The sequence below is a fragment of the Hyla sarda genome, unplaced genomic scaffold (genome assembly GCF_029499605.1).
Source record: "Hyla sarda isolate aHylSar1 unplaced genomic scaffold, aHylSar1.hap1 scaffold_1767, whole genome shotgun sequence".
NCBI lineage: Eukaryota > Metazoa > Chordata > Amphibia > Anura > Hylidae > Hyla > Hyla sarda.
The window spans coordinates 42,405-54,779 of NW_026608411.1; the positions used below are offsets into that span (position 1 = coordinate 42,405).

The following is a 12,375-nucleotide window of genomic DNA, read 5'->3' on the forward strand; positions in this document are numbered from 1 at the left end:
GGGTATTCCAGGTAAAAACTTAGATATATATATCAACTGGATCCAGAAAGTTAAACAGATTTGTAAATTACTATTAAAAAATCCTAATCCTTCCAGTAGTTATCAGCCGCTGAAGTTGAGTTGTTCTTTTCTGTCTCACAACAGTGCTCTCTGCTGACATCTCTGCTTGTCTCGGGAACTGTACAGAGTAGGAGAGGTTTGCTATGGGGATCTGCTTCTACTCTGGACAGTTCCCGAGACAGGTGTCATCAGAGAGCACTTAGACAGACAGAAAAAGAACAACTCAACTTCATCAGCTCATAAGTACTGAAAGGGTTAAGATTTTTTAATAGAAGTCATTTACAAATCTGTTAAACTTTCTGGAGCCAGTTGAAATATAAAAAAAAAAGTTTATTTCTGGAATACCCCTTTAATCCAGAGCTGAAATAAGGATACATCTAACAACTGTCTGATTGTATTAGGCTGTGTCTAGAGGAGACAAAATCCTCCAGAATAGTGTATATTAGGGATGTCCCGATACCATTTTTTTAAGACCGAGTGCGATACTTTAATTCTAGTACTCGCCGATACCAAGTACGAGTACTTTTATTTTAAAGGGAATCTGACAGCAGGGTGACCCGGTTTCTGGTGCTGTTTACCATATGATATATGGGTCCTTGTTGTGCACAATGGTGGCGGCTGCTGTAGTATGAGCCAAGATTTCTCTCTTCTCCATTGGACAGAACAGGGAATTTGTATTGACGGTGAGACCGGTGACCACATGGTGAGCAGTGGTAGAAACCGGGTCACCTGCACTATCTACCTATAAATCCAAGTTAGTGCAGGTGACTCTGCTGTAAGATTGTCTAATAGTAGGTAGTATCCCCTTGCAGACATTAGTAGCAGCCCCCCCATAGACAGTGGGCCCCCCGTTTAGACAGCAGCAGGGACACCCGTTTAGACAGCAGCAGGGCCACCCGTTTAGACAGCAAGCCCCCCCCCTGCAGACATTAGCAGCAGCACACAGCTCACCTGCGGCTGTCATCCGTCGGGTGCTCCCGCTCCACTGCCCCATTCTTCCGTCCTCTCGGTCCACATCATGGTGTCCTATGGAGGAGCATGTGACATACACGTCACTCCGCTTCCTCCGTAGCGTTACGCTGGGCGCAGGGGAGGAGGCGGAGTGACGTGTGTCACATGCTCCTCCATGGAACATGAAGCGGACGGGAGGACCAGAGAACGGGGCAGCAGAGCGGCAGCAGGTATCGGACATGGTATCGGGGACATTAAACGAGTCCCCCTATGCCATGTAAATGGCTAGTATCGGCCCCGATACCAGTATTGGTATCAGGACATCCCTAGTGTATATTATCCATACTGGTACATTGGGCACCGGTAAGATTTGCGCTGGGGATATGTTTAGCTCCTTAGTGGTTACCTGGACTAGATACACTTATAGAAGAATGCAAGCTGTGGGACAGTCTTTCCCAACCAGGGTGCCTCCAGATGTTGCAAAACTACAACTCCCAGCATGCCCGGACAGCCAGAGGCTGTCCGGGCATGCTGGGAGTTGTAGTTTTGCAACACCTGGAGGCACCCTGGTTGGGAAACACTGCTGTGGGAAGTATTAGCTCTACACAGGCCGTTTCACGTCCACACAGATACTGGTTTACATAAGATGTATGATTTTTTTTATTGGGCAGCGACTAAGCATTCTTTTGCATGAATTCAGAAACGCTGCTCTTAATACAGAATGAATGGTGTTGTGTACTGTTTGGTGTTTCGGGTTACAGTGCCAGTGGTCTCCGGGCGTCCAGGAAATCGTGATTTTACATCCCTGTCCTATGATATTTACTGGTGTGTTGGGATGTATTCCTCCTGTGTGGGCACCCAGTATCAGTAAGAATTTGTAGAGCTCGATATTAAAAAGGGGTACTCTGCTGGAAAACATTTTTAAATCAACTGGTGCCAGAAAGTTGAACAGATTTGTAAATTACTTCTATTTAAAAATTGTAAACCTTTCAGTACTTATCAGCTGCTGTGTGCTCCACAGGAAGCTCTTTTCTTTCTAAATTTCCTTTTCTGTCTGACCACAGTGCTCTCTGCTGACACCTCTGTCCATTTTAGGAAGCAAATCCCCATAACAAACGTATTCTGCTCTGGACAGTTCCTGACATGGACAGAGGTGTCAGCAGAGAGCACTGTGGTCAGAAAGAAATGAAATTCAAAAAGAAAAGCGTTTTCCAGAGGAGTACTCCTTTAAGAGAGTCACTGAATAAACTCTAGAGACATTTAATTATATAGTGGGTGAAATAAGTATTAAACAGGTTACCGTTTGTTTTTTTTCATTAAAGGGTACTCCGCCCCTAGACATCTTATCCCCTATCCAAAGGATAGGGGATAAGATGTCAGATCGCCGGGGTCCCGCAGCTGGGGACCCCCGGGGATTGCCGCTGCAGCACCACGCTATCAATACTGCGCAGAGCGAGATCGCTCTGCATGTGATGACGGGCAATACAGGGGCCGGGGCATTGTTACGTCACGGCTCCGCCCCCTTGTGACGTCACGGCCCGCCCCCGTCAATACAAGTCTATGGGAGGGGGCGTGGCGGTCGTCATGCCCCCTGCCATAGACTTGCATTAAGGGGACGGGCCGTGATGTCACGAGGGGCGGAGCCATGACGTCACTCTGCTCCGTCCCCTGTATTGCCCGCCATTACGCACAGAGCGAACTCGTTCTGCGCAGTAATGATGGCGGGGTGCCGCAGCGGCGATCCCCGGGGTCCCCAGCAGCGGGACCGCGGCGATCTAACATCTTATCCCCTATCCTTTGGATAGGGGATAAGATGTCTAGGGGCGGAGTACCCCTTTAAATATTTTAAAAGGTTCTATTCAGATGAAATTTTTCCTAGATGTTGGTAACAACCTAAGTAATCCATACATACAAAGAAACCAAAACAAATAATCCCAAAAATGAAATCATGTGTAGTAATGTGAAATGAAATGGGGAAATATTTAACACATAAAGAAAGGGAGGTGCAAAAAGGCACAGAAAGCCAAGACAACGACTGAAATCGATCAGTATTCAAAAAGCAATCCAGCCTCATGTCAGCTGACTCAGTCCCAACTGATGGCTACAGAAAAGGTCTCATTGCCAAGTTGTCACAACAAGACGCCTCTCATAATGATGGGTAAAAATCAAGCTGTCTCGGTCTATGGATGGTTTTGGTTACAGGAACATTTCTAAGCTTTTGAATGTTCCAGTGAGCACTGTTGGGGCCATAATATGAAAGTGAAAAGAGAGAATACTCCGAAGAGTTGCCTAAGAGCCAAGGACCACATGTGGAGAGCTTCATGAAGACCTGGAATAGGCAGGTACTGCTGTCTCATAGAATACAGTACGGCTTCATTCACACTGCCATTCTGACACTGCAGGGAACCAGGGGAGAATAGCGGGAGAAAAAATACTGCAAGCGCCATCTTTTTCTCCAGTTAAAAAAATAACGGCGCCTGTCGGACCCCATAATAGTAAATGGGATCTGTTGGGACGCATTGTTCCTTGTCCGGATAACAGACATTAAAGGCAAAAGGATTTTTTCTGACGGGCCACAACGACAGTGTGAAAGGGGCCTAAGTAATGCCACCACGGCCTGTATGCGCACTCAGCCACCACGGCCTGTATGCGCACTCAGCCACCACGGCCTGTATGCGCACTCAGCCACCACGGCCTGTATGCGCACTCAGCCACCACGGCCTGTATGCGCACTCAGCCACCACGGCCTGTATGCGCACTCAGCCACCACGGCCTGTATGCGCACTCAGCCACCACGGCCTGTATGCGCACTCAGCCACCACGGCCTGTATGCGCACTCAGCCACCACGGCCTGTATGCGCACTCAGCCACCACGGCCTGTATGCGCACTCAGCCACCACGGCCTGTATGCGCACTCAGCCACCACGGCCTGTATGCGCACTCAGCCACCACGGCCTGTATGCGCACTCAGCCACCACGGCCTGTATGCACACTCAGCACCCCCCCCAATATGTTGCATGGGGCCACACCTCGGCCGCAGCTCTCGTGTGCAGGAGGCATGCCGGCTGCAGCGCGCCTCCTCCATGTATCTCTATGGGAGAGGAGGCAGCGTTCGTGCCTCCCCGCCTCTCCTATAGAACTGTATGTAACGCTACACGCATTAGCCGCTCACATAGAGAGATCCTGGATAGGGGATAAGTTGTCTTTTGCTGCAGATGTCCTTTTAAGCTGCTAGAATGGCCCAGACAATCACGTGACCTAAATCCCATTGGAAATCTATGGGGAAAAAAACCTGAAGATCATGATTCATAGAAGAGGCCCATGGAACCTTCAAGATTTAATAAGACTGTTTGTGTGGAAGAATTGTCCAAAATCCCACCAGAGCAATGCATGTGACTAGTTTCTCCGTATAGAAGACTTCTTGAAGCTGTCATTACCAACAAGGGCTTCTGTACAAAGTGTTAATAAATATCAGGAAGCCTGTTTAATACTTTTCCCCCGTGTCATTTTACATTATTACACATAACCTAATTTCTGATCTTATTTATTTTGGTTTCTTTGTATGTATGGACTACTTGGGTTGTTACCAACATCTGGTAAACATTTCATGTCGATAGCAGCTTTGGAAATATATTTAGTGAGAAAAGTGGTGACGTGTTCAATACTTATTTCACCAGTTGTATGACTCTAAGAATATACTGATCACCTGTTTATGTTAAAATCAATATAATCAGTTGTAAGAAGAATCTGAAGAAATTATTAAATAGATACACATGGAAATATGTGAAGGGGTAAATCGGACAGATCTAGAAGTCCAGATTCCAAAAACAAAGATGCCATTATTAACCCCTTAAGGACTGAGCCCTTTTTCGCAATTCTGACCACCATCACTTTAAGCATTAATAAGTCTAAAACGCTTTTACCGAATATTCTGATTCTGAGATTGTTTTTTCATGACATATTCTACTTTATTTTGGTGGTAAATTTGCGTCGTTACTTGCATCCTTTCTTGGTGAAAAATCCCCAAATTTCATGAAAATTTGGGAAATTTAGCATTTTTCTAACTTTGAAACTCTCTACTTGTAAGGAAAATGGATATTCCAAATACATTTTATATTCATTCACAAATACAATATGTCTACTTTATGTTGGCATCATAAAATGGACATATTTTTACTTTTAGAAAAAATTAGAGGGCTTCAAAGTAGAGCAGCAATTTTCCAACATTTCATGAAAATTGCAAAATCTGAAGGGACAGATGTTAACGAACTACAACTCCCAGCATGGGCAGTCTAGGCATGCTGAGAGTTGTAGTTTGGCAACATCTTGAGGGCTACCATTTGGGCACCACTGTAACGATGGTCTCCAAACTGTGACCCTCCAGATGTTGCAAAACTACAACTCCCAGCATGCCCAGACAGCCTTTGGTTGTCTGGGCATGCTGGGAGTTGCAGTTTGGCAACCACTAGGAAGGGCAGCAGTAAATATCGCTTACTGCCCCCTTCCTTTTTTCCCCCCCACCGTCGCTTCCCTAACTGCGCTGCTGATCTCCGCAGTCTCCAGCAATGATCTGTGGTCCCCACAGCATCTTCTGCACAGGTGCAGGCCGCCATCTTCTCCCCCCATTCTGCCTGACATCCAGGGGTGGGCAGAACAGGGGGGGAGGGGGGTTTCCATGGCAATCCCCTGACGTGCACTGCCATTGGTCAGAACTCAGTTCTGACTAGTGGCAGGGGATAGAAGGAGATCGCAGCACTGCGACCTCGCTCCTATCCTGCAGGATGTCACTGACAGCTCTGATCATCCCTATTTTCCGGGTGATTGGGTCACCAGAGACCCGATCGGCCCAGAATAGTAGAAAATCGCATGTCTGAATTGACATGCGATTTTCTCCAATCGCCGACATGGGGACCCTCCTTGGCGATGTGCCGGGATGCCTGCTGAATAATTTCAGCAGGCATCCCGGTCTGGTTCCCAACCAGCTAGCGGCGGGGACTGGAATTTCTCGGCCGTATCCATATGCCCTCAGTCCTTAAGGACTTTAAAACGGGGGTGTATGGATACGCCCGGCGTCCTAAACAAGTTAGAGTAGCACCCACCATCCCCTTTTTTTAAAATTTTTTTTTTTTTACTATTTTAGAAATGGCTTTTTGTCCACCTGGTAGTGTGCTCACTTACCAGGCAGACTTCCCCAGCAGGCGCGACGTCACTGATGCCTGCTGGGGGGCTGACTTCCGCCCTTAGCTCATCTCTACACCCTTAGATTATCTATACAGGCCATGATTGTTTTCCTAAACAGTGTACATCCAGCTATCTCACCACTACAACTCGCAGCTTGCCCTGACATCTATTGGCTGTCAGGGCATGCTGGGAATTGTAGTGATGAAACAACTGGAGGCACCCTGTGTTGAAAACAATCTTTGTTATGGCTCCCTGTAAGACCTCAGATCAGACACACCCAAGTACAGGACACATGCGTCCTGAGGCAGCAGCAGCACTGAAATTCAGTGCGTGCTACTGCCCGTATATGTCAGGAGGCGGGGCCGGCGTGCGAGGCCAAGGAACCAGTGCGCGCAGCCCCGGCATTCACAGCGTTCGCTCCCGCCTGTCTGACAGGCAGGGAGTGAGCACAGGCTGACTGAATTCGGACTGATGCCCGGCTGGGATCTGTCCAAATTCAGTTGTGACGTCACAGCAGGCTGCAGCCGGCCACTAGGAGGGAGACCCCTAGTGGCCGCATTTTAAAAGCCAAATACAATATTTTAACCACCCAAAAAAAAAATAATTTGAAGTGTATTAGATATATGCTGTAGTACATAAGTACAACATATAAAAAAAAAAAAACCAAATAAAATAAATCATGACAGTGCCCCTTTAAGTGAGGGCATATCAACGGGTTTGCCATCATTGCTGAGGGTCTGGTCTTGGAAAGTGGTGGGCTACTTGCTTTATCACTGTATTCCCAGCAGGGGCGCTACTATGCAGGGATGGACTTTGACGCGATGGGCCTCTCTGCAGTTCCCTCCACAGAAAGTGGCTAGATGGCATAGCGGTCACCCCCGCACTGTGGCTCCTTCCGTCTCAACATCAGGTCAGAGCCCCACTGATCATAGTGCAATATGCCATCACTTTCTAGGTTCGGAATACCCCTTTAACAATACCGGTATAGACTGCAGTGATAAAATGTAGCACCCTGATAACTGATGTGAATTTGGAGAAGGGATCTGGATCATGTTGTGTAGGTCTGGATGATGTAAGTTTATTTACATGTAGTATTGCACATCATTCTGAAGAGACCAGATGGCTTTCAGATAGTTGTGCGTAGAGATGAGTGAACTTACAGTAAATTCGATTCGTCACAAACTTCTCGGCTCGGCGGTTGCTGACTTTTCCTGCATAGATGAGTTCAGCTTTCCGGTGCTCCGGTGGGCTGGAAAAGGTGGATACAGTCCTAGGAGACTCTTTTCTAGGACTGTATCCACCTTTTCCAGCCCACGGGAGCACCTGAAGGCTGAACTCATTTATGCAGGAAAAGTCATCAACTGCCGAGCCGAGAAGTTTGTGACGAATCAAATTTACTGTAAGTTCGCTCATCTCTAGTTGTGCGGAACAAGACTTTTAAGATGTAAAGTATTCAGCGCCGCTGTCTTCTTCCTCCTCTGAAGCCGGATTCTGAGGTGATCTTGTTACCATGGAGCGGTTACGTGGTGACTGACAGCGGAATGAAGCAGATTATTTCCAAAGTAAATCTTACGTTTTTGAGTGAAGCTTTTGCCAATATATAGCACAGTGTTTCCCAATCAGGGTGCCTCCAGCTGTTGCAAAACTACAACTCCCAGCATGCCCGGACAGCTGTTGGCTGTCCGGGCATGCTGGGAGTTGTAGTTTTGCAACCCGGCCGTTACAAACCCCCTGGCGGCCGTGACTAAATTGCATTGCAGCCTATGGGGTTTTGTAACTGCCCGTTTGCACCCGTATATGCCCGTAATTCATTACGGACGTTATATAGTGACGGGACATCGTGGCGGAAAAATTACTGCATGCAGTCACTGTATAGCACCCGTAATGAATTACGGGCATATACGGGTGCAAACGGGCAGTTACAAAACCCCATAGGCTGCAATGCAATTTAGTCACGGCCGTCAGGGGGTTTGTAACGGCCGGGTTTCGCCGATTTAGTGACGGAACTTCAGGCGGAAGTTCCTAAATGGAGAAATTCATAGTGTGAAAGCAGCCTAAGTCTTAACTAGAAATGATCCATTTTGTGCATACAGCTGGGGTGCAGACCTATGTGCCTGTCAGTGTTGTCCAACCAGTGTGCCTCCAGCTGTTGCAGAACTACAACTCCCAGCATGCCCGGACAGCCAAAGGCTGTCCCGGTCATGCTGGGAGTTGTAGTTTTGCAACAGCTGAAGGCACCCTGGTTGGGAAACACTGGTCTATGTGGTTACATACCCTGCCTACAAACCCTGCCGTCTGTTTGCAGTTGGCACAAGACTAACATGTCTGCAGGATCATACTACACGGGTTGTTTGTATAGGTCACCACAGGCTTAGTTCTACAAATAACCTGTGTACACAACGTTGTAATGTTTTACAATCAAAGCCATTTGCATGAACGCTTCATATTGTTTTACTGCATGTGAGAACTAGTAAGCATGTGTGCCCCTTAGGATACAGGAGCAGCAAAGTGGGTGACAAGGTAACAGATCCTCTTGATGCCAATGTGTTTTCCGTAACTTGTGAATGTATTTCTTACATTCATTTTTATTGCTTTTTAGCTGTTTATGTAGTTCATACTAGGGATCGACCGATATCGGTTTTTTAGGGCCGATACCGATAATCGGTGCAGGTTAGGGCCGATAGCCGATAACTTATACCGATATTCCGGTATAAGTTATCGGCTATTTAACCCCCTGCGACACCGCTGCAGGTCATTGATTTAAAGTGGGCACTTTAAATCAATGATCTGCAGTGGCTTTTGCGGGGCTATAGGCCGCCGCCGCCACCCGCTTCTCTCCCCCTACCTGCCAGGGTGTTCCGGGCCATCCATCCATCGTTCCTGTAGTGTCCGGGGGCGTTCCGGGTGGAGGGTGGTCCGGTCCGGGCTGTCCTTCTCTGGCGGGCCTCTTCTCCACTCCGGGCAGGCTCCGGCCTAGTACGCTGCATAGACGTCGCTGCGCAGTGACGCCCGTGCGCAGCGACGCACCTGACGTAGCGGCGTCTATGCAGCGTACTAGGCCGGAGCCTGCCCGGAGTGGAGAAGAGGCCCGCCAGAGAAGGACAGCCCGGACCGGACCACCCTCCACCCGGAACGCCCCCGGACACTACATGAAGGAAGGATGGCCTGGACCACCCCCATTACGGGTAAGTTTCATTTTTTTATTCACTCGGAGGGTGGGGGAGGGGCCCGACCGGTATAGCGGTATGGGAAAAAATCCATACCGGTATACCGCCTAGCATCACGGTGGGGGGTGCGACGCGGTGCGGTGGGTCGGAGGTGCGGTGCGGCGGGTCGAGGGGGTGGCGGGTGCGGTGGGGGCGGTCGCGGTGCGGGGGGCGGGGCATTATCGGCTTATCGGCAAGATAATTGCCGATACCGATAATGCCCAAAATCGTGATTATCGGCCGATAATCGGTCGATCCCTAGTTCATACTAATATAAGCTTTTTATTTATTGGGACGTCTAACCTCTATGGCTTGTTCACTGACCCTCTGCATGTTGCACATTAAATAAATCCCTGTACCCCTAATAGTTTTGTTTTTTTTCCCCCTAGGAAACGGAATTTGCTGCAGAGCAGATAGACTTGTATGACGACGTATTGGCAGTAGCATCTCTTGGCTCGGCTCACACTGATGTGAAGTCTGAGCCCACGTCCCCAGTACAGGCAACTTCTGCTGAATCAAACAAGAAGACGCCAGCAGTATTGTACACGTACAACAATGTACGCAAGAGGGTCTCTGTGTATATTGGAAACTTTAAATGGGTGAGTTTGACACACAATTGTTATTTACACTGCTCAAAAAAATAAAGGGAACACTTAAACAACACAATGTAACTCCAAGTCAATGACACTTCTGTGAAATCACACTGTCCACTCAGGAAACAACCCAGCAGCAGGACCTCTGCCTTTGTGCAAGGAGGAGCACTGCCAGAGCCATGCAAAATGACCTCCAGCAGGCCACAAATGTGCATGTGTCCACTCAAATGGTCATAAACAGACTCCAGGGTGGTATGATGGCTCGATGAGGTGGGGGTTGGGCTTACAGCCCATCACTGTGCAGGATGTTTGCCTTTTGCCAGAGAACACCAAGATGGCAAATTCACCACTGGCACCCTGTGCTCTGAACAGATGAAAGCAGGTTCACACTGATCACATGACAGTCTGGAGACGCAGTGGAAAACGTTTTGCTGCCTGCAACATCCTCCAGCATTACCTGTTTGGCGGTGGGTCAGTAATGGTCTTGGGTGGCATTTCTTTGGGGGGCTGCACAGCCCTCCATGTTCTTGCCAGAGGTAGCCTGACTGCCATTAGGTACCAAGATGAGATCCTCAGACCCCTTGTGAGACCATATGCTGGTGCAGTTGGCCCTGGGTTCCTCCTAATGTAAGACAATGCTAGACCTCATGTGGCTGGAGTGTGTCAGCAGTTCCAGTAAGAGGAAGGCATTGATGCTATGGACTGGCCCGCCCGTTCCCCAGACCTGAATCCGATTGAGCACATCTGGGACATCATGTCTCGCTCCATCCACCAACACCACGTTGCACCACAGACTGTCCAGGAGCATGCCCGGGTGTTGTAGGGAGGTCATATGGGCACGTGGAGGCCACACACACTACTGAGCCTCCTTTTGACTTGTTTTAAGGACATTACATAAAGTTGGATCAGCCTGTAGTGCGGTTTTCCACTTTGATTTTGAGTGTGACTCCATATCCAGACCTCCATGGGTTGATAAATTTGATTTCCATTGATAATTTTTGTGTGATTTTGTTGGCAGCACATTCAACTATGTAAAGACGAAAGTATTTCATACGATTAGTTCATTCATCAGGGGTGTGGAAATTTTATAAAAAAAAACACTTGTCCACAGGACTAAAATGGAGCAAAATCTACTTGTCCCTCATGACGATCCACTTGTCCGGACAATTTTTTGCTTTTACACTTTAGTTTTTTTCCTCCTCGCCCTATAATAGCCATAATTACCTACTATAATGATACCTTTTAATTTTTCAATAACATATTCTCTGAACAAAAAAAATTATATATATTTTATATATTTGGGGAAGTGAAATTGAAATAGTAAAAGATAATTTTGCAGATTTGGTGGTTTTTCTTTTCTACGCCATTTACCTTGTGGTTGAGCAAACATGTTTTGATACTTTAGGCCGCCTGATTACAGCAATACCAGATTTTTATAATTTTACGTCATGTTTTGCTAATTTAAAAAAATTTCTTCACCTTTTTGAATTTTTTTAATTGCCATTTTTCAACCCCTGTAGCAGTTTTTTGTATCGGTACCATTTTGGTATTAATTTGACTTTTCAATCGCTTTTTAACTTTTTTTTTTTCTGGGATATTATAAAAATTGCAATTCTGGGGGTTTGGTATTTTTTTAATTTTATTTACTGTATGGGCTACATAATGTTATATTTTAATAGGTCGTACAATTACGCACTAAGCGATACCAAATATGTTTATTTTTATTATGTTTATGTTTTTATATAGGAAAAGGGGGTGATTTGAACTTTTAACATGGAAGGGGTTATGGTGTGTCTTTCAAACTTTTATTCAAACTTTTTAAAAATTTTTTTTTTTTTTTACACTTTATTAGACTTTTAGGAGGAATCATTAGATTCCTCATACAGATGAATAGAGTTCTATTAAACTCAATTGATCTGTGTGCTCTGTGATCCATTGATAGAGCCTGGTCCAGCCAGGATCTATCAATGACCGAGCCGGGACAGGAGGAAGCAGAGTGGATCGCCCCCCCCCTGCGATCACTCTGCGGGGGGGGGGGGGGTCGATCCACACCACTAGCCCACCAGGGCATTCACATGTCCCTTTAGACTCCGCTGTCAGCTTTGACAGCGGCTATCTAAAGGGTTAATAGCCAGCCACGGCGATAAGCGCATGCTGGCTATTAGCGGTGGCTCCCGGCTACTGAAAACAGCCGGGGGCTGCAGAGTATGGAGCGGGCAGGAGTCCGTAGCCCGCTCCATACAGCTGATCGCCGCATGCAGGCGTGCGACTGCTCCTCCCCTCAGCTCTCTGAAGCTAAAACTGTGGGAGCGAAGGCAGAGGAGGACACAGGTCTGCACGGGGAGCAAGAATGCAGAGCAGGGGACATGTGCACAGCTTCTAAT

At 47.4% G+C, this 12,375-nt stretch overlaps 1 protein-coding gene across 2 annotated transcripts in view; it reads left to right on the forward strand.

The window, feature by feature from the left end:
- CPSF7 (cleavage and polyadenylation specific factor 7) overlaps positions 1-12,375 on the forward strand; it is a 34,324-nt gene that overhangs the window by 5,992 nt on the left and 15,957 nt on the right. For both annotated transcript variants that reach the window (XM_056552657.1, XM_056552656.1), the window contains exon 2: positions 9,788-9,997. In XM_056552657.1, the coding sequence (XP_056408632.1) occupies positions 9,788-9,997 (210 nt within the window). The remainder of the gene's footprint in view (positions 1-9,787; positions 9,998-12,375) is intronic.